The following is a 23819-nucleotide window of genomic DNA, read 5'->3' on the forward strand; positions in this document are numbered from 1 at the left end:
CAGCACAACTCTTATTGATTATGTGAACACCTGGATCAGACTGTCCACCCTGACTGTGCCCAGCCACCACACATAAATATTAGCATAACCTTTTTGTGTATTAAGTTGCTACATCAGTGTTGTAACTACTACATAACTAACTATGCTAATCTTTGCTAATCTTTGCACTATCCTCTTCAGTAGCTTTTCCTTGGAGGCGATTCTTTGAAGTTCAAACTTCAAAATATCAGAAATAATCTGGGTCCATCATCTACAATGTGCTTTCACATGTATTTCAAAATTGCTTAATCAGTTGGACTTCACATCCTGCTAGTTTTTATTTGCCTTCTTAAGGCACAGTCCCTGAAAGCACGAGGACCTTTGGGTTCACGCTACAATTTAGTTTAGGATCAAGCATTTTTTTCACAGTCCTGATGTCTGTGCATTTTCTGTACTTGGTGACCTCACCACAGTTCTGACTGCTGTGATTCCATCAGCACAGAACCGTGTACCTTCTGCATGCAGGGAAGTTTAACGTGCCTGGAAGAACATCTACTGCTCTGAGTTGTGTAAATGGAAGAATTATCTTAGCCTCCTTCTCTCCTTCCTCCCCAAACAGGCTGTCTTGAGTACGCCTTGGTGTCTTGAAAAACAAACTCTTATTTTTCTTGGACTCTTCCTGATTCTTCTTGTTACTTGACTATTTCATAGTCTACTCTTTGCCGTCTGGGATTTTTTTAAAATATGTTGATTTTTTTTAAAAAAATAACACCATGTTTTTCCTTTTTCCTACCTTACTGATAAGCAGAGAGGTTACCTCTGGTAAAACCCATGACTTTTCATGCAGTTCTGCTGGTATCCAGAATTTCTATTACAGTAAGACATTTTTATACCCACTGTCTTGCCAATGGTGAGAGCCTCCTGGTTTTGCTACTTTTTAATTATTATTATTATTTGTTAGTTGGAAATTTTTTACAAATTTAAAATCATGGTCAACTGGAATTAATTTCTATGTCAAATGCAAATAAACCTGCAGCTCTTCTTGTTCTCTGTTTAGTATCCTGATTCTGGTTTACTAGAAGCAGTGAGACGGCACAATAGTATTGCAGTTCCAGAAGTTGTTTTTTTTCTTCGGAACTATATTGCCTGTTTCTTGCTTACATTTGGACGTATCTGGATGCCTATCTTGCCTTTTAGCATTTGTTTTCTGAAACCATAATGTCTCCCTCCTTTTGGCTACTTATGGTCAAATTCTTTATTTCCTTAGAAATTTCTCGTCAATGTGAAGTATAATTCTGTTCTGGCTGTGTTTGAAAAGACTTTACACACAATTGGATCTGTTAATATAAGTTCACTTGCAATTGCTTCAGTCTGAAATTCTGCTGATGGTATAATTAGCCTCAGATATATGTTTTGTTCTCCGTAGCTTTCTTTACCTTATTCTACATAGATGCTGTTTGTTATTAGCATCAAGCTCTGGTGCAAAGGTAAAGGAAAATTTACTTTGCCATGTGATCCATTTACATAAGTTTTGTTTTGTGTAAAATTTTGTGTAGCAGAGGAAATTGATAAAAACCTCAAAACAACAGCATCTTATTTGGTTTCCTAGACTTGGAGAAGATAAACAAAGGAGTTAAGCTGTGTTCTGGTCTGTATAGGGATTATTTTATGCAAATCTTACTTCTGTACGTCTCTTCACCATAGAATGCCTCGAGCTGGTGTATTAAAATATCCAGAATCTATAGCTAAATCTTTTTAAAATGAACAGAGTGACCAAATATTTATATTTGTCTCCAGTGTACCAGCAGTTACCTTTTCTGCAGTGCACACATTTCATACATATATACATATATGTTGAGGTATAACCTGAAACTACCTGGCCTACAGAAATCAAGGCAGGTTTGCTATTTTTCTTTAGTGAAGCCCTGAAACCTACTTAATATGTGACAAGAATGATGCAACTTCTGTCTGTATCTTAGTAGATATTTTGAATATTTAAATAAAACATAGAGTCCTACAAATAATTTAGGACAGAGGGAAGCTGAGTGGAAGTGGCTTTATTTTCTAATACAAAAGAAAATAAACCTTTTAAAGACAACTTTTTGTCATTTCAGTTTGATTTTATCTCTTTTAATTTTTTAAAACACGTCTGAATAATCAAGTCGCTGAGTTAAATAAAAGCTTTCCTTTTATGACATTATTTCATTATAGATTTCTCCAATCTGTGGTATTACTCAGGAGTAAAATCAACATTGCATTGCAGACACAGACATTTATAACACAGTTTTACAGCTTGGCTCATGTAACTTTACTTGCTTAAGTGATCTTCAGCTAATTCTCACATACACCCATAAATTTTTAGTTCAGTTGCTATTTCAGCAGCTGTAACTGGATAAGATATGTTATGATAGAAATAAAATCCCAAATGTGAACATAAATATCTATACTTTGTGGTATTCTGTTACTGGTATTGAATAACCCAGAGTACAGATTATTTTTGACCTTCAGCCTTTGTAAATTTTGATGCTATTTATTTCTTCATTTGTTTTTAGTCTTCCTCATTGTCCTTCATTATTCTCTTCAGACCTTCCCTTGTATCTCCAGTGCTTCATCAGTTCCATAGAAGCTTTTCTGAAAGACCAAACAACATGAGAAAGGTAGAAGCCTTGCAGCTGTTGAGCTCTAGAAATTTTATTTGCATGAGTTTTATTTCTCAGAGAAATGCAAATTATTGCTCACTGAAGAAAATCAGACATAGTGTAGACTTCTTTAATGCTCACTGTCACATTGTTTTTCTTTAGATATTTCAGCCTGGTACTCAAAAAATTATCTATTAGTTTAAAAGGCATAGGCCTTCTTAAATTGTAACTTTTAAATTTGTTTTTAAGTTTCCTCTGGACTTCCTAAAATTTCAGGTACAACAAGGGCACATCATCAACCATAGAGGGCAGATACTTTGTTTTTTTAAAAGACAGTGACAATTATTGAATAATCACAAGCTTCCAGAAGCCAGGACTTCATAGCAAGATTATTTATTTATTAAAGATTATTATTTATTAAAATTTAGGAAAATAGATGTTGGTGAACTAGCTGTTTTGTTATCGCTCTTTAGATAAGTCCAATGTGACATTACAGCAAGTTACGGTAAGGAAAGCTTTTGGGGCAAAAAAATGGAAGGCAGCAACTCTGAGAAGCATTTAAAGGTCATAAAGGACAACAGCTCAGTGTGAGCTTCCGTTTGGATGCTGTGGCAAAAAGAGGTATTGGAAAATCCCTGTGCATAATAAGCAGGGCAATAGTGAACAGGAATAGCAAGGATGAATTATTGTATTCTTTAGACAGTATTAGTGAAATAGACACTGGATTTTTCTGTGCAATTCTGTTGTCCACTTGAAAAGGCAAATTGGAGAAAGTAGAGAAGAGAGCCACAAAAATGACTGAAGGACTGTAAAGGCTTATAATGAGAGATGAAAGAACACCATCTGTTCGGTTTATCAAACCAAGATTGGGAGGTGACTATATTACTGTGTGTGCATACTTCCAAAGGAGGAAAATACTGGGAACTATAGAACTGTTTTAGAAGAAAAAACATATCAAGGACCAGTGTCTGTGAACTGAAACCACAAAAGCTCAAATTAGAATAAGGCATACATTTATAACTACGAGTTTGATTACCCACAGGAACAAAATACTGAGGGAAGCAGTGGTTTCTTCCTCTTTTGATGTCTCCAGATCAAGGCTGTATGCCTTTACAGAAGATACGCTTTAGGCAAACAGAAGTTACTGAGCTCAGCACAGGAGTAACTGACTGAAGTTTAATCAACTGCAATGTACAGGTTAGAGTTATGATCTAATGCTCCTTTCTGGCCTTTAAAGTCTATAAGCTATGGCTCAATGAAAGCCATAAGCTCCACGATCTGTGGAGGCTTTGGAGAATTTCAGCTTTAACTTACAAAGTCTTTAAGCTGCCTTTTTACTTGCATGACCAGCATTGAAAGTGTAAAGCAATATGTACTGATCCTTTGCTATGAAAGAAGCCAACAGCTGGACTCTTTCTGAAGGTGGCTGTGGTGGGAAAAAATAATAATCTCTCTCACATACACGTTAAAAGTAGGGTATCCCTCAGCAAATCACCTCACATGAGTCTTTAGGCCAGCTTTGCACCAGTTGTAACAAAACAAATTCATTATATTGAACCAGGATGGGATAGCAAAGGAAAAAAAATTGTATATTTTCCAAATGATGTGTGCTGGCTGTGCTCAGATCTCAGATGACTTCACTGACTCTTCATGCCTTTCCAAATCTTGCTTAACATATTTCTGATCTGCAGCATTTTTCTGTATTCTAGCTTAGTTTTGTACCTGTGAAGCCTTACACCTCAGTTTTGCCACCTGTATCTGTTGCACATCTGATATCAAGATTACTGGGCCTCTGTCCTAATAACAGGAATGTGGGAATTGTTTCATGGTGGAGGGCCAAGAAACTGATTTCTTAACATGCAGAGAAGTGGTTTTGATGCATGCTGTGTTTTCTCGAGCATTTACAGCTCCGAAAGCTTTTCTTTTCTGTTTCTTCCAGTAGTGGAACTAACAAACTGGGTCCACTGGCTGAGATTCTCCTGCTGTGGCAGAAGACAGTCATCTGTCAGGGAGGTTGGCTTCAAAATGTGGGGATGATGTAACAGTAGTTTCTGAGTCTTGGAAGACTGCAAGGTTTATGCCTGACTGTAGAGACTCAGTGCATGCTGCGCATCTCCCTTGCTTAGTGCAGGAGACCTAGTAGGTTGTGATGTCATGCAAACTTCTGCTTAGTTAACAACAGCTCCAGAACTTCATGGAGGCACATGAGGAGTTTGCCCCTTACCTCACATAGAGTAACTAATTGTCCATCAGGCTAATAAGTCTAAGCTGCTACAGCACAGCAGCAATGCATTTTAGTACTAGAAAGGTGGGGATACAGTAATGGCAGCAGTTTGTGAAGAGACTGTTACAAAGTGCCTTGTCCAGAGGTGACAAGCATTTTGAATGTGTCTGAAATAGCTTTCAGGGACTGGGTGTTGAGGATTGCATCAGGGTTATTGACTACATCCAGCTCCCCCTTATCGTGCCCTGTACAGGATACAACATACTGACACAAGCTGGGATGCACATACTGCCATCCGTCAGGACCTTAAGCTCTCAAATGATGTTGTTGTCAAAAGCATGTCTGTACCAACTAGTTTTGCAGAAAGTTTTCTTTAACAGTTAGCAGCATCGAGTAGCAGGCTTGTAGCAGTATAGCCACACTTACTAAACCATCTGGAGGCTTTTGGGAAATACTGTACCTCCTGAACCATATCTATAGGAATAAAGAAGGAAGCTTTTGTATGGAATATCAGGGTAGTGCAAGCTGGGTATGACTAGTCAGTCCGTCTGTCATCGTTGCAACTGAATACAGACAAGCGAGCAAAAGAAGAAATATTTGCACTACAGGCTAACCAAAACAAGCAATTAAGCAATGCTGAGGGGGATTCAGCATTGTGTACTGCTCTTCCCCGTCAGACACTGTGAGTCTTTTATTGGTTTCACATGATTTTTCCTGAGATTTTAATCCTTTAAAATGTTGATAGCTTCCCAACTTTTGCTGACTTGCCCACCCAGGCATGGTGTACTAAAAGCGGTTTATTATCATTCCCTAAAGCAGACAAAGGAAAAAATGAATACTGTAGTTATTGTAGACAACAACTGGACAATTCTTACATGATTAGTTACAAGCCTAATGTAAGTTACACAAGGAATGTGGAATCACAGAACAACAGAATACTTTGTGTCAGGCTTTCTTCACTCTGGTTGATGCTGTAAGGACACCATTTCAGTTAGCTAAGAACTATATGCCAGTGCATTATTTTCCTCTCAAGGAAGAACGTCTTCCCTATATACATCTTGTTCAATATTAAAATAAAGGAATAGAAAATTGTACATCTGGAAAGATCTTTTTTTTACACTAAATATAAAAAAAAATCTAGTAAGTATATAGGCAAAAGACTAATCTTGATAGGAATTTTTGATTTACTTAAAATATTTTATAGGAAAACGATTCTTGAAAGATAATGGTTTAGCATGATGATACTGCTAGTGCTGTTTCTTAGCGTTATTTTAAACCTGAGAAATATAGAAAATATAATTGTTTTGGATATACAAAAGTGGAGAAGAGAGCTGACTGCTGGCACCCCATTCAAAGATTTTTTTTTTTTTTAATTAAGAGTAAAATATATCAAAAAGAGTAGAGTGTCTCAGACCACAAAAGCTATTGTTTTCCTTTCTGCCTAGTGCCCTGTTGAGTTTCTTCTCTAAGAAAAGTTTGGAAGCATCACTTACATGAGCAAGGGAAAATCTGGGCAAATGCTGGCAAAGAGCTGAGTTTGGATGACAGCAATTATAACAGACACAACTACTCTCTGCAGCACTGGCAGGATTCTGGATGCAGTCAGGACGCAGAACAAAGTGTCAAAACGGAGGGGAAATTTGGGCAGCTCATGCAAGCTTGGAACTCTAGGACCAAGGCTAATAACAGAACTGATTGTTTTCCTACCACAAGCAAGAGCATTACCAGGTCAAATCAAATCAGCCCACAAACTTCAGTTCTCAGCTCAGAATGTGCATAGGAACTTGTTCTCTCTTTCTTTCCCTCTAATTTGTAATTTTGCCATGTAAGGCATTTATATTTTATCAGTCAGCTGGTTCCACTCATTTGCTAAAAGGACAAGCATTCTCAAATATTTAAGCCTGTAACTTGTATGTGTATATATGATGCTTCAGTGTAATAGGGAGCAGGGAAAGTGTGTCCAACTGTTTTGTTTCTTCTTTCTTACTTGGAATCAGTTTTGACCACACATACCAAGGAAGGACAGGGAAATGTTGATTTCATACACCCCTTTGCATGCAATGTTTCACTTTGCAGAACAGTTTTAGTCATAACCTCAGTTTTGCACTATTCTTTCTGGCAGAGCAACAATAAAGATGGTCAGTATGCATCAGGCTTACAGCTCTGATGCATCATTTGCCACCAGCTCATCTCCAGGCCTGCCTCTGAACTTGTCATGAGGAAAGTTCACCAAAGATATTTTCAAGCCCTTTCTCATGCTGGCCATGTTGGTCAATCTTGGATTCCCAGCTTCAAGGATTACCTTAATATTGTGTGTGCTATTATGCAAGCATTTCTTTTTAATGCACCCTACTGTGCTTTTACCTCCTCTTTTTTTTTTTTTGTTCTAGAAGTTGGTGTCACCCTATTCAGAATTAAGGGTAGAAGTTGTGGCATTCCCTCTCCCATGCCTAACAAAAGCTATAGCCTTGTTATGTTCACAAGAGACTAGCCAAGATACTCACATACTCTTTTAGTCAACAGCGTGCTGTATGGAACCCAGATGCTTTCCAGATTACATAATAATAAGAGTAGAACATGTGTGACCTTATAGTATAGAAGAGGTAAGATGAAAAGGACCAACTGAAAGGGCAAAAACAGGCAGAGTGTTTGGGGGATGGGCAATAAAGTGTTATCCAGACATGAACTTGTGGTATCTGTGTTTCCACCCTGTAAAACAGTCCAGCAGGGACGCGGAGCACAGCTTATCATACATGCATGCCTTGTCTCCAGAAGAACGCACTAGCTTGAGGCGGGAGCATGTCTCCACACAATCTGGATGAGGGGAAAGGTAGAAGCAGGTGACCTTGTGCATAGTGCTTTGGTCTAAATGTGGTCTTTGAGAATCGTTTTCATCTCCTACACCTTAGATGAAATTTGACATTGCACCCAAGCTGTCACGCAGAGTGAACATGAATCATTAGCTGTGTCAAGAACTCACGATTTTAATGCCACTTCATACCTTTCGTAGTGGCAGATGAAACATACATTCTTAAAACAGCGCATGGTACAGCAGGGTGCAGTTCGCAAGCTGAGGTATATTAATTTACAAAGTGGTTCTGCAAAAAAATGATGCCATATTTTGCTAATGTAAAAAATTGTGAGCTTTAGGAAAGAGATACAAAATACTGGCTTTTACCTTAGAGAAAATAAAGATATGAGAGGTGAAGCTGTGGAAAAAACTTCTATGATCTTTTTCTTCAGTCCACTGTGCATGCAGCTTGGAAACCACAGAATTTTGTGACTGTTTTCTGTCAAAAGAGATGAAAGATGGAGTGGAAAGCAAAGATGAATTTCACAGTTGCACCTCCAGGGATGGACAATTCTGGTTTCCATAAAGCCAACCATAATTTCACAGAAATGCTTGGAGAATCCTGTTTGACAGTCATGTGCAATATGAGTGAACAAATGCACAAATTCTTTATCCAAAATAGCAAGACTGATTTTCTTTACTATGACATATATTCTGTTTATGAGGGTAAGAAAATACAAATCTGTAAAATACAAACAGGGTATTTTATTCCTGACTAGTGCTTGCAGACAAACTGTACTGCGTGATATACTAGGATAAGAAAAGAAAAGAGATGAATGGGGAAGGCATACTCTGTACAAATGGTACTCAGTGCTGCGAGAAAGGAAAACATCTTCTGTATTTCCATGGACATACACAGGTTGTTGTGTTTTAGATTTGTGAGGATATTAACATACGGATAAGTTTAGGCTGTGATTTGAATGAAGCCATTTACTCTCTGCCTCATTCATAGCTTTTACTAAATCTACTCAACTACACTATAGCAATGCTTCAGGGAGGAAACCTCTGTAAGGTGACCAGGCAATATAGTAACACATTAGTGGAATAGAAAAACTTCCCTGAATCTGATAAGGGAAACATGGAGCTTGGCTAAAAAATAAACAGTGATACATTTGCAATGGCCATCTTGGACACAGACATGGACTCTGACTTGCAGTGCCTCCCCCTACAAAACTCATTATAAATGATACCTCAATTTTATTAAAATATCTGCTAGTAGACATATTGAAAAAGTCAGGATCTCAGTAACCTCAGTTACATCCTTCCAAAGAATGACAGCAGAAAAGACAGATAAATCTGCTCAAAGTATATAAAAATGTTGACCAAAACTAGTATTTTGTTTGTATCAGTTTTCATTTCCAACTATTACTAATCACATGGTTGGAGAAAAATGGCAAATCCATGGTAAAAACTGAGAGTCTCACAGGTCATTCTTAAAAAGATTTCAATAAAAGTTTGTTGAGCAGTGTGGAGAGAACAATCACTTGCAAATGTTAAACACTGATACAGGGAAAACAAAATCAGAAATTTGCTATTAATATCATAAATAAATCCAAGTTATAGCAAATATTGGAAGTGGCTGGAATAGAAAAATAGACCTGTGTTTGTCTTCCACATAAATGGATAAAGAAAAGCACTATGCCAAAAATGTGAGAGTAAACATTTAGAAAGAACCCTAAAGCTCTGCTTTTCATCTCTAATTCCTGTAGTAGATAAACACGATGTCAATAAGCTCTGGGAAATGCTAAAAGCTGTGCTAAGATGGTTGGTCTGTTTTTCAGGAAGGTATCATCAGAGCCTTTTGAGATACTTAGCAACTCAGAAGTGGGGGTGGAGGTTTCTTTTTAGCTATGGCAGCTATTGAGACATTTTCTTGACTCATCTTCTGAAAAAAAAGCTCAAACAGAAGGATGTAAAATCTTTGAAAATTATTCAACTCACTTATCAAAAGAAGGATCAATTTCCCAATTATTTTAAAGTTGTTTGGGAGAGGGAAACAAGTTGCATTCAGGTAAAGAGGGAAAATAGAAGCTGACATGGAAAGTAAAGGGGAAGATCGGTAAAGCAGACCCATGCTGCAATGCTTACACCTATAAAGGATAACTGCATTAAAACTTTTCATAGCAATACACAGCTGTTTGTCAGAATTACAGATGGCTATGGCAAACACAAAAGAAGGTGCAATTAAACAGAAAAATTTTGTCATATGTGGTGGACTTGCTGGCATAATAGGTATTTGAAAGAAATGATGCTGAGTAAGAGGTAGAACAGTGAAATTTATCATGAGTTGTCACAAAATTTGCCATCTCCATGTGGTGACTGCTCACTTTTTTTGAAACCTCAGGTGGCTGGGAGAGGAGTGGCTGGAGAACAACCCTACAGAAAAGGGTCTGGGGGTGCTGGTTGATGCTTAGCTGAGTACGGCCCTGGCAGCCAAGATGGCAAACCACGTTCTGGGGTGCATCAAACACAGTATAACCAGCTGGTCAAAAGAGGCAATTATCCCACTGTATACAGTGTTGGTGCGGCCTCACCTTGAGTATGGTGTGCAGTTCTGGGCCCCACTGTTTAAGAAGGATGTGAAGATCCTCAAATGCCTCCAGAGGAGGGCCACAAAGCTGGTGAAAGGGCTGGAAGGAATGTTGAGTGAGGAGCAGCTAAGGAATCTGGGTTTGTCTAATTTGGAGAAAAGGAGGCTGAGGGGTGACCTCATTGGTCTCTACAGCTTTCTAAGAAGGGGAAGGGGAGAGGAAAGTGCTGATCTCCTCTCCATGCTATTCAGTGATAGGATGTATGGTAACGGTTCAAAGCTGTACCAGGGAAGGTTTAGACTGGACGTTAAGAAGCATTTCTCTACGGAGAGGATGAGCAAACACTGGAACAGGCTTCATAGAGAGCTGGTCAATTCTCAAGCCTGTCAGTATTTAAGAAGAACTTGTACAATGCCCTTAATAACATGCTTTAATTTTCGGTCAGCCCTAAATTGGTCAGGACTAGATTGTCATCATTGGTCCCTTCCAACTGAAATATTCTATTTCTATTCTATTCTATTCTATTCTATTCTATTCTATTCTATTCTATTCTATTCTATTCTATTCTATTCTATTCTATTCTATTCTATTCTATTCTATTCTATTCTATTCTATTCTATTCTATTCTCCTTGTTGTCAGCTTTCCAGTTTTTCAGCTTGCTTTTGGAAGCTGCAGTCAATGGGGCAATATAATATAGAATACCTCCATCAGTGACAATGGTGAATTTACATATGAGATTGTTTTAATCCAATCTAAAATACCCCCAATACCACACTCTGTCAAGGTACAGTTGTCTCAGTTCCAGGCATGAAGGTGCAGTCGGAAAGTACAGTTTACCATGGGAGACATTGCTATGCTCAATGAAATCTCCTTTGTTTCTTGAAGTTCTAAAAATGCTGTTTTGTAAATACATCAAGTGTTATCAGTACAAACACACACAGAGTACACACATGGAGATTACAGTGCTGTAATAGTGTTGTTTTATTTTAATCATAATCTGAAGTACATTTTCATGCAGAGAAATGGGGTTTCTTTTGTTAGAGAGGAAATATCTTTCACATTGGATCTGGTTTTATTTCTTATTCTCCTTTTTCATAAAAGAAAAGAAAACAAAACAAAACAAAAAGGCACAAACCCCCACAAACAAAACCAGAGCTGAGCAATAAGTACTTATCAATATCCATAGGGTTTCAATGGATTACTTTGTCTTCTGTGATAGATATGGAAGAGAAAAAACAACAAACATTATTGGGGTTTGTTTGTTTGTTTGTTTGTTTGTTTTTATGTTAACTCAGATGGAACGTCTCCGTAAGACTTTCTGGTCTACTCAGTAGATTTTTGTCTCTCATCCTTCATTTGCAAATGGCTGCCACTTGTTGGTTTAATATTTTCTCTATAACAAACAGACATATAGATTTTTATCATTTTCTGGATAGTTAAAGAAAAGGTGTTAACATCACTTACAGTGATGCATTTATATAGTTAACATTTCAGCGTAATTAAATACAGTTGTTAACCTTTGGTTATTAGATGGTATTAATATTCTTTAACAATTAGAAAAGCTATTTTCCTTCAGTGTTGCTTGTATTCTGGTTCAGGCATAACATTTTACTAGTAATTATTCTTTCTCCAGTTTCATATATGTGTGTTTAACTTACAGTTCTCTCAACCTTTAACTACTTAAGAAGTGGTAGCACCTGACTGGTTTCTTCTTCATTTCAAACCTCTTTTACCTTTTTGATAGCCTAAGATTCTTTTTGTTATTTGTGTGTGCTGTGCTTACATGTTTGCTTGAAAAAAACACTAGTGATATCAATAATTACATTACCAGGTCTAAATGCTTCATATTGTTATATTTTTGCAGTTTTGCAAAACGTAATTCTAATTGATAAAATCACTTAATTCTTATGAATAATTGTTACATTCACCTCTTACTTAAGCCTGGAGTGTGTATTTTGCATTTACTGTTTTTCTGTCTTTCCTAATTTGAGACTTTTGCTACATCCCTGGACATCTCCAGTCATTCTGTTTTTAAGGCAGGTACTAGCTATTTATGCTACAGGCTTTTTTCCTGCTTTATAAATGAGCTTGCATGCCTACTCTCTTCTCACAATTTTGTGATTAACCTCTGCAGTAGGACAGCATGCATTAGCAATCGCTCTTCTCACAGCTCATCTGATTTCTCCTATTTGAATATTCAGCATCTCCCTCTTGCTTGCTAAACCTTTAAGTATCTCATTTTCTTTCTACATTCTCTTCATCAGAGTACACCATCTTACTTGCATCAGGTACAGCCTGGATGACATATTTTAAGTCTTGCATTATATTGATGGATGCATCAGCATCCTGCAGGACACTTGGGCTCTTTATTTCCCAGTCAGCTTTAATATTACAATTTTAGTTGTGTTTTTTTTTTCTTTTTTTTCGCTTTGCTACCCACTTCTGCTACTTTCAAAGGTATTGGGGAGTCACACTGGCAAAGTTATCACTTAATATGAATATTAATTCACACTGTTTACAGTTTTGCGCGCCTGAGTTCTTTATGTGAGGGTTTTGGTCTTACTACTCCTTTACATTTTGCAGTCTCTTGATTTAGTTTGGAGATGGTTTTATTCCCAGCAGATGTGCACAAGCACACGTATGTAGACAGAACCCACCTGTAACAGATCAACATGGACAGCAGAACAGGGCTTTTACAGGCACCGTGTGCACACTGATAGCACTCACATAAGCATGAACAATATGAATGGCCTGGTCCTGCTTTTCCTTGTCAGTCTCAAAACTGGGTATTAGATTTTATAGTCATTCACAAACACACACACACACACATGCACACACAGAAGGATCTCTCTCTGGTAGCTTTTGTATTCTTCAGCTCCAATCCTGCAAGCAGCATGCCAGACATGATGTAGCACCTGCACATTATTCACTGGGCACATTGACACAACCATTAGCCTTCACAGAATCACAGAATGTTAGGGATTGGAAGGGACCTCAACCAGCTGTGTAACAATTCCAGCTGGCTGGTTAAAAATGCTGTGGCACTCTGCATCCTTCCGTGCTAGGGCACATGCTACGTTAGTAAATAACTGCATTAAAAGTTGTTACAGCCCCAGACCATCCAGGAATGGTCAGGGTTTCGTTTTGTCTTTTAAACATGTTCTGCTTGACCCACTCGATCCCACCTCCCACCCACAAGTGGCAACTGTCACAGCAACACTGAGCTCCCACACAAACACAAACACTCTCTCTTAATACACACAGGAGGAGGAACACTTATCATGTGTATAATACTTTGGCCTCTTCAGGTAAAAAAGCAGTATGTCACTCAGGGCCTAGAATCTTTTTGGCCACATGGGCCAGCTCTCCTTTTGCTTACTTAAGGCATCCCAATATCAGCTAGCTCAAGCCTCTGTAATGGAAGCTCTCCGATGAGTCCCCAGTTACTTCGTGGGTATGTCTTCACAGGCATGAGATGTAATTGATTTAAGAGAAGAGTGTTTGTTGGTTCAGGAATACACTACTAAAAAACTAATAATTCAATGATCAATAATTAATAAACACAGCATTATTAAATTACAGTTATATAATTTTGCACTTGATTACACACAACAACAAAGCTACTGACTATTACTCTTCAGTCTCACAAATCACATGCAGCTACTATTAAATTACAATTCTATCACCCTTACCTTCCTGTATGACCTAGTTCTAGGGTGCAACTTTATCCCTTTTTACTCCGTGCTCCTACATCACAGCATCCTTGCTCTTGAATCGTTTTAATCGCCCTCCTGGTTTCCCAGGGAGACTGTACCTCGTTACAAGGACTGGTGTTCCAGGGGGGATCTCTTGCTTACAATCTACCATCCTGAAATCAGGGAGACAAGACCTCTTCTTAAATAATGAAATAATTACCAATTTTAAATAATAAAGGAAAAATGTTATATCTTAAAGTCTGGGTACTACTCTGGTTTTATAGATACCTGAAGACTACACTGTACATCATAACCTATTCCTGATGGAACAGTGAGTTTAGAGCTGGGTGTTTCTATAGCAGCGCCCTAGTCTGCAGTAACGTTTAAAAATGAAGGAAAGAGCAAACAGAAGACTTAAGAACAAGTTGCCTGGAAGGAGCTCGTTACTGAAGAAGATTCTTTTAGGTCTTGTGGCAGGACATTTGAGAAGTTTAAGTTATTGTTTCCAATTCCACTAACCATCTCTTTGTATAGAATAATACAAATCACTAAAATTGCAATCAACTCTGTTCATGTCCAAGGATAGTCTTTGTACCCTCATTACCGTGTGTTATTTATTTTTCTCCCTTGACACTCTTCAAGAGAGAAAGTTACCTTTATTTTGTGTACATGAGACTGCGGCAGAAGGAGACCAAGCACTAGTCTTATGTCGCACAGAAAATCTGTATTGAAGCCATGAATTGCACCAATGTTCCCAACTCCCAGATCCATTCTTTACTCATGAGATCATGCTTCAGCAATAGTAATCTATACTGTATGGCCTCCTCCCACCAAATTGTAAGCATTTGTATCTAAAACTCTATAGTAGATGAGCCAGTTAATTTAAGTGCCTGCTTTTCCCCATATGGATCTGATTTGCATTAGGAAGATGTCCTGGTTTTGGCTGGGATACAGTTAATTTTCTTTCTAGTAGCTGGTATAGTGTTGTGTTTTGGATTTAGAATGAGAAGAATGTTGATAATACACTGATGTTTTGGTTGTTGCTGGGTAGTCAAGGACTTTTCAGCTTCCCATGGTCTGCCCAGTTCACAAGAAGCTGTGAGAAAGCAAAGACAGGACATCTGACCCAGACTGGCCAAAGGAGTATTCCTCAGCATGTGATGTCATGCTCAGTATATAAACTGGAGTTGTTGGGGGGGCAGTTATCACTGCTCAGGAATGAACGTGCTATGGGGTTGCGGGTGGAGAGCAATCGCACTGTACATCACATGTTTTGTATATTCTATTGTTATTACTATTATTTTATCTTGCTTTTCTGTCCTATTAAACTGTTCTTTTCTCAACCCACAAGGTTCTTTTCCCTTTCCGATTCTCTCCCCCATCCCACCTTGGGCAGGGGGAATTAGTGAGTGGCTGTGTGGTCCTAGTTGCCAGCTGGGGTTAAACGAAGAAAAGAAGACAAATGGAAAGTTCAAATACTTGGGAAGGCTGATGCTAATTGAGATACACTACATATTGCATTTCTTTTCCCTCCTCACTAAATCCTTTTTCTGTGGCTGTATCTTCAGACCTTTACACTCAGATCTTAATGTAGACAGCTTATTGGTTTCCAGGTAGTAGTCTGAGGCTCAGACTACTGCAGGCTAAGAGGTGTTAATTGGGTGATGGATGCATAAAAATTTGGAACACAACTCAACAGTTAAATCAAATTAAAGCAAGACTCCAACTGATTACAGTAGACTTTGGATCAAACCCTCTGGGGAATTAGGAGATAATACCGTGCAACAAACCTGAAAACCTCTCTGCTTCCCTGATTTTCATATTCACAGGTGTACCAAATGAGTTTTCTTTTCCTAATATAGTTGTGTTCTCTGCAACAAACTGCAACTTCCAGTAAGAAGAGTTGAAACTATTAATGAAGGCTGAGCTGTTACTGAGAATTAAAAAGAATAGTAACTTATTCTTAGCAGAATATACGTGTCTATTTGAGCAATATTTAACTTAAAAACATTGCTGAAGGTTACCCATGAAGACATTTGTTTAAAAACCATCTATCAACGTTGTTTTGGAAATCAGTGAAACAGGTAATAATATTGCATATGGAGGCTAGAAGTTCACGGATTTGGGCATGACTAGCTACATACCGTCAAATTATTAAGAAAACACAATTAATTTTCTTGTTTCCCATTCTGCTAGTATTTTGGAGGGTACCTTCATTTAACTACACTCCAAATGAGATGTTTCCTTCCCTTTACCAATATAGGCTGGTCCCTAGCTGTTCAGAAACAAGGTGATGATTGCCTTGTGAAGATTAGTAAAACCATAAATTTGGATACCTAGTCATGCTGACTTGTTCAAGTTTCACAGCGAATCCTAACATGAAGGCAAAATAAATCCTGAGGGCAAGGACTGAGAGATGAAGTAGAATGGCTGACTTCTATTGCTGCCTAAGGCTCAGACATAAAAGTATCTGTTAAATCTTGAAACACAATGTTATGGACAGTTTCAAAGTTTCTGTAAGAAATAAGCATTATGGTTTATGCTTTCAGAATATGAAATTGAGAGATCATTTTTCCTGAGAATGAAATGTGTCTTAGCCAAGAGGAATGCAGGATTGACGTGCAGTGGCTACAAGGTAAAGTATATAAGCTTTTTTGTTTTTTTTGTTTTTTTTTTTTCCCCAAGTATTCAACAAATGTCAAGTTTCTTTATTTAATTTATTTTACGTATGTGTAGCTGAAAGCAAAGTCTGTGATGGAAAGAATCAGAACAGATGCAAAAAACACCACTGCTACCTGCAGATTCCCTTAGTAATGTAACTCCATAGACTCTCTCACAGTGAGTTGGAGTTTACCTTGTGGCACATTCCCACATCCTGATTCCTGATCTTCCAGATTAGGGAATTGGCTGGAGCACACACACAGAGGTGTAAGGAGAGTTCACAGACAAGTGTTATTTCCTATGGAACTGGAGGCAGGTGAGGCAGGAACTCAGACACAGGAACTTGGAAGTCTTCCCGCAACCCTTTGCCTTGGTGTTACTGTGCTCTGGCTGAGCGGCCAACCAGTTGCACAAGTCACCTCATTGTCCTGACCAGAATTAACCTCAGCATTGATGAGACTGTAATGTCATCCTAAACAATCATTAACATCAACTCAGGGTTGAATTGTACTAAACCACCAAGTTTATTTATAAATCTTATATTTTATATTAATTTTCTATTTATTACATGAAATCAGAAGCCAAAGCAAATGCTGAGATTGTCTAAAAACACCTGCTATTCAGGTAGTTCTTATTTCCAGCTTTACAGTGTGCATTTGCTGCTTTTTGAGCTACATACATGGTATAATTCTATTACTTAAGCATCAGGAGAGAAGGGTACTTCATAGACAGTCTGTGAGGATTCATTTTGTATGAGTCATTCAGAAACAAAAACATGCAAGAGAAGCAGAGCTCTTTTAGGGAATGTGTTCAAGGTCCAGATATATATCTATTTACATTGCTGTCTACCTGGTTAGACTGATAATTCTTCATTACATGGACCCCTGTTTGCTCAGCTGCTTCCCAGCAAAAATGGTTCTATCTGAAAGCAGAATCTGAAACCAGGTAAAAGTGTAGAACTTGTGGTGGTATCTCTGCATGTTTTTTAGTCTCCCCATTTATGACTGCTAATCAGGGGGATCACCTTCTTCTTTCACTCACTATTAAAAGTTTATAGAGTGAAACATTTAAGGATGTATTCTTCTAGAGAGGTGTCTAGAGAGGTATTCTCTTTGACTGTACTTAGAGTCACAACTTAACAATTTTGAAAATATCACCTGAGATTTTGCTTGCTACTGTACTTTTGCTAGATGTACTAATCACTTGGTGGTGGGAAATGAGGAAGGAAGATTATACAGGAGGAAACTATTTATAGATGAATGCTTAGTTGGTTGTTCAGGAGTACTAAATACAGTAGAAATTAATTCCGTTCCACTGGACACAGTTGAAAGTCAAACAAAGAAATGAAGCTGAAGGATGTGTAGTATGCCTGCTGTTTGGACTAGAACATTGGCAGGAGCACAAATGATTTCTAAACACCAGCACTACATTAAATAAACCTTGTGTTCTGGAGGAGCCCCCAGGTAACATTTTTCCCCCTTCCTTAGCTGACATTGTGAATTTTTATAGTCTAACACTGAAGTTATCACTCCAGTGATTAGGAATTGTATATGGGGATTCAGCAATCCGATCTCAAGACCCTGGGCTTGGTCACATGTCAGAAGAACATCATTTGAACTTAACTGGAGAACTTAAAACTCATTTCTAGTGCATTTACATATCCAGCCATTTATTTTTATAAATGCATTCATCTCCATTGGATTTTTAAAGTGTCTCTTCTTCATCAGAATAATAACTCATTAAAATGTAAATGTTTATATATACCTTTGTGTGTGTGTGAGAAAGTAAGTTTAAAAAGAAACTCCCAGACTTTTCGATTAATGAACAGGAATTCCGACTGTATCTACAAGAAATCTATGCCAAAGAGAGTTTAAAGTATTAATTAGAAAGCAGTCCAGATAGACCCAAAGAGCATGTGCTTTAATATTGGATTAGTCACGTTGGCAGTAAACACAAAAACTGCATTTACTGTGTTTTATTCTCAATTTTTAAATTAGCCACACTTCTGAAGCCTTTGCAGACTATGCAGTGTTGAAGTGTTATAAGTGTGTATTGATTTATAACTTTGTTGAGACTGGGTAGTCATCTGACTTGCAGCTTCTTCACTTGCCATCAGATATTGAGTGTGTTTTCTTCTCATGCCAGGTGATCCATTGCAGCGGCTATTTGAAGATACGGCAGTATATGCTAGATATGTCTCTGTATGATTCCTGTTACCAAATTGTTGGACTGGTGGCTGTAGGTCAATCTTTACCTCCCAGTGCAATCACTGAGATCAAACTTCACAGTAACATGTTCATGTTCAGAGCAAGTTTGGACTTAAAATTAATATTCCTAGATTCCAGGTAAGCAGCTATTTCATTTCTAGCATAAAATGTTTTCAAACTGAAGTGTTATCATAAGCTACAGTGGTTTCCAAATGGACCAAAATATCCATGGAAAAATAAAGCAGCCCAAAATAGATCTGGAACACAAAGACCATGTAGGTCTTCAAAGCCCTCCAGGTAGCTGAATAGACCATATTTTGTCTTGAATACCAGCCTATAAGAGCCTGTATAATTTAGGCTGCAGTTACCCACAATTTCAGAGAGTCAGCTAAGGTCTTCTTGCTGTTATAGGCACATGAGCAGTAATACATTTTTACCTTAAAGGGCATAAATACGAAGCTAGTGAAAGGAATAAGGTTGTACCATCATCCATAATTTAAAGAAAACAACAAACAAAGCACACACACACAAACCAAACAAAAACCAACCAATCACATCCCCCCACTCCAAAAAAAACCCAAACCCCACAAAAAACCAAACCCAAAGCAAAACAAAACAAAAAACAAAACAAAAAATAACCCCCACAACTGAAACACTGAGACCAAATCGCTTGTTAGGGTCATCCAGAAAGCTTTTGACAGAGCAGTAGGAGAACATAGTCTGATGTTCAGTGCCTTGACAATGAAACTGAATCTACCAATGGTGTTGTTAGAATGAATGTGAGTTCAATTGGCTGCTACGTAGAAGCACAGCTTTCTTAAACAAAACTTGGGAAAGTGATTATTGCTGGGGAAAGAGAACCCTGCCTCCACTCTCAGTCGATATAGTTCACATACCAGCTAAGAAGGAAAAAGCACAAAACCAGAACTGGATTCTGGTTTTTCACAGTTGTGAAATTATTCATTCCTCTCTTTTTGAAACATGGTACTTCTTTGTACAATGATACTTTGTATAGTGCAGTTCAAGATACCTTGAGTGGAAAAGCCCAGTTCCCAGATGATGTAAAATATTTGACTATTGACAAGTTGGTAATTCTTCAAAAATCCCTCCATGTGGACCAGGATGTCAGAATCTCTCTCATTTCCCTGGCATGCTGGATTTGCAAGAAGCAGAAGTGATATTCATGTGTAACAGTGAAAAAGAGTCTATGTCCAAGACAGTGGAGAAGTTTTGCATGGCAGGTCAACCATGCAAGAACATGCTCTTTCTCCATGCTAAGTCAATGAGACAGTTGGGCCATCAGCTGCTAAAGTACAAAGACTTAGTTGTTTCTGGAATCTTTCCCTTTTCTTTTGCCTGCTTTACTTAATGTAACAGCTACAAAGAAGCACAAGGGATTCGGCAGCATGTCTTTGCATGTGGAAAAAAGGAAATGATGTGATTAAGAGTAACTGCCTGGAGACATAAATGTCTTCAAAGGAGACTGCATAACCAGAGGTGTTGACAGGAGCACAGATAGAACCAGTACTATTGCACAGCTCTGTTTACCAAAGAGCAGATGGATGTCACCCCCACAGAGGACAATCAGGGATATTGAGCATTACCAAAGCCCTTTGCTCTCCCAGCTGAGCAAACCAAATTATATTTGCTCAGAGCAGGGACATATTAGGAATAAAACAGAACTGCTTTCAGTCTTGCTTCTTGTATCTATACAAGGAAAAGCATTGTTAGATCTTTAGAGGTAACAGTCACAGCAGACAGACCTGTATTAAAGCTATAGGAAGAAGCAGTTAAGCCTTTCTAGACACTTGATACAATGTAAAACATGTAAGAGTACATTTATTACCATAACTGGAAAAAGGAGACAGTTCTTTCCCTCCAAAGTGATCCGCTGCTTCTGATTTTCGTGGTGTAGCCTATTCATTCATTGCTACATGATTTACAAAGGGTTTCAAGAACTCTAGAGAACAGAACAGATCATTAGGGCAAGCTCTGTTTCCTTCCTTGTGCCCTGTCACATGCAAAGAACAATCTTCAGAGCCCAGGCTCCTTACAGTGGCTTATTGAGGGACTTGTTTTGTGTTAAGCAAGTCAGGCAGCTGAATTTATTCTCAGATTCAAACTTTTCAAAAGTTTGTGTGTCCTCGTAACCACTAGTGATATTTTTTTGGCCCTTGGGAAGACTAGCTTCAAAGTGAGGCTGCACCTTCAGAAAAATTAATGTCTGGCTTAGGTTTGTGGCATTTTGTTTGGTTTTGGATTTGCTGTTTCTGTACTCACTAATTCAGTGAGAGGGGGTAAAACTCTTGTTTTAATTGCACTGAGTTCAGAAGGAGCACTGAAACCTGAACAGGATATTTCAGATATTTCACCATGATGATAGGTTTAAGTGAGAATTTGGGCCCCTAGAAATGTAGACCAGGAGGGATAGGGCACACTGCAGAGGAGCCACACGAGCATATATTCACATATCCTCCCACAGAAAGAGAGCACATGTGCCCACTTCACGTTGGCAGTCTCTGACTGAGGCAAAGGCATGCAAGATTTTCCCAGATGAAGGCATATATAGGCGAGGTATGGATGCATTTGTACTGTATTTATGATAAATCAGGCTGCACAGGTGCACCTTTTTATTTTTTCTGATTTCCTTCAGAAGAATCCCACCGCTCAATATAACCTCCAATGACACATGTTGCTTGAGACCCCTGTATTCATCTCTGTAGATACCACTGTGTTATTCTCTGATACAGTGTATCCTCATCAGTGTTTAAGGTCAGACCAGAAGCACCCTTTATTTTGAAGTCAGTGTCTTGGCTGTCCCAACTCATTGCACTGCAGTGCAATGAAGAGGCCTTGAGTGTGTGAACTGGATTACCTCTGGATGAGTCTAACCTGGAAGACAACCTCCCACAGCATGTCTAAGGCACTCCAACTATTACAAAGCTTTCAGTCTACAGGCCTAGACTAGAGCTAATCCCAAGTAAAGGTTCTGAAATTAAAATATGCAGATGCATCTGCTGCTGTAGAAGTAGATCCTCAGTAGTAACAATTTTACTCTACAGGTTGCCTGCTAATGGACTGTGCTGCTTGTTAACGTAGACATGCCTTTGTATGGTACCTGTGTTCTGCCTTTTTAGGTGAAGAAAGCCCAGGACAGCATAAAACAACCCCAGCAACACTAGGTAAACAAGCCACACTATGGCTGAGTTGCACAATGTACTTTGAGGAGTTTTGTTCTCAAGCAACAGAGTTAAATAAACAAATGTCCACTTTGAATCATCAAGTTTGCCTCTTCAGGTGTGACCCAGTGTAAGTCTGCCCAGAGTAGGCTGGTTCCTTAACATCTGCAGAGATGCTGCTGTTTCAAATGTTTTCCATTATTCTACTTCGCGTCATGTGAGGATGTTTTCCTGAAGCCTAGCTTCAGCCTTTCTTTTCTTAGCTTGTGATCTTCATAGTGGCTTGTCTTTCCACATTCTCAGCTGGAATAAACTCCTGCTCCCTCCTTCTGTTAGGTGTTAGCCTAAATTTATTTATAGACCGCGGTCACACTTTCTATGGACTGATATACATGCCACACTTGTATGTTTGCACAAGCAAATGAAAATGTGTCAGCAGTCCACAAGAGTAGTTTTATTGTTTCATGAATGGCACCTCAACTGGATCTTTGTGCAAAGGATCATGCATGGCAATGGCAAAAGCCCAAAGTGGAAATAAGTAAAGGAACTCATTTTCCTGCCTGTGTGTAAGGCTGGCCAGGGAATAGCTGCACCTTGCTTTGGCTGGGTTGAGTGGGTTTAATTTTTTCCTAAAGGTGAGGATTCTGTTTCCAAAACTAACATTTTGTCCTGCATTTTTCAGGCACCTGATTTGTTGGCACAATCTAATGCTAGGTTAATAAAATGGAATATTTCTAAGATTTTTCTTACTATGGAATCTTCCTTTTCCAGGGTGACTGAATTAACTGGATATGAGCCCCAAGATCTTATAGAAAAAACCCTCTACCACCATGTTCATGGCTGTGATGTGTTCCATTTACGATATGCTCATCACTTGTGTAAGTAAAAAGAATGCTAGACTGAAATTTATTAAGTAGAGTTAGAAGTTTTGCAGACAACAGGTGCTATGCTGCAAAGTAGAGAAAGCTTTCCAAATCTTGACTGTAGCTGGATTTTCAAAAGTGCTTGGCTATCACTTGGGGAAACTGTTAGTTCTACAAATAAGCTAGATAGATACTCAATATGCTGTGCTTCTGAAAAGAAAACAAAATACACACACACACACAAAAAAAAAAAAACTAAAACAGACAAAAAAACCCCACCCCAAACTCCCAGAAAACCCCAAACCAAAAAAACACCACAAAACCCACAAAACCAACCAACTAACAAACCCCAGATCTGACCACTTTTATACTTCTACTTAAAGGATCTAGGTTCTTTTGAAAATTTGGACTTGATTCTGGGTGGCAAACTCTTGAAGGAAACACCAACAAAAACCAACCAAACAAAAAGAGTAAATGAGTGAGTGGGAAGGGAAAATGTGAACTTTACTAGACTCTGTTGTTAAAAGGAAAATTATGCAACAGCTCTCCATTTCTCTGAAATATGTTAGTAATAATCATCCCATGTTTGAAGTGAATGCAAACCCAAAAACTCCTTAGATGAATGTTCATTAATAGCATGCAGATGAGGTTTGGAGAACGGAGTGTCAGGAAAAAAAATTACGCATTTAATAATTCCCCGTCTGCCAACAAAGCCATTAATCGTATCTTCAAACATCTGGATTTGGGAAGTAGTTCATTCAGTAGCACATTAATTTGAGAAGCAAATTGAGGGAATAGCTGAACTCTGGATTTGGCTCAGTCTGCTGCAGCCCATACAATTCAAAGACAACATCCAAAAACCAATGTCAGTGAATTTTTTTCCAGATTGCTCCTGTAGGCTGAAAGCAGGCAGAGTCAAATCCTTCCCTTAGGCTTTTCTGAAGGAGAAACTGGTCGGTTCTTCACCTTAATTTGTGCTGCTCCTGAGG

The 23819-nt window shown here is 38.4% G+C and overlaps 1 protein-coding gene across 1 annotated transcript in view; it reads left to right on the forward strand.

Annotated features, from left to right (window-relative positions):
• Window positions 1-23819, forward strand: part of SIM2 (SIM bHLH transcription factor 2) — a 63378-nt gene that overhangs the window by 19291 nt on the left and 20268 nt on the right. Inside the window, exons 5-7 of the mRNA XM_005511363.3 lie at window positions 16470-16555; window positions 18727-18926; window positions 22739-22845. Of these exons, the coding sequence (XP_005511420.2) occupies window positions 16470-16555; window positions 18727-18926; window positions 22739-22845 (393 nt within the window). The remainder of the gene's footprint in view (window positions 1-16469; window positions 16556-18726; window positions 18927-22738; window positions 22846-23819) is intronic.

The sequence above is a fragment of the Columba livia genome, chromosome 1 (genome assembly GCF_036013475.1).
Source record: "Columba livia isolate bColLiv1 breed racing homer chromosome 1, bColLiv1.pat.W.v2, whole genome shotgun sequence".
Lineage (NCBI taxonomy): Eukaryota > Metazoa > Chordata > Aves > Columbiformes > Columbidae > Columba > Columba livia.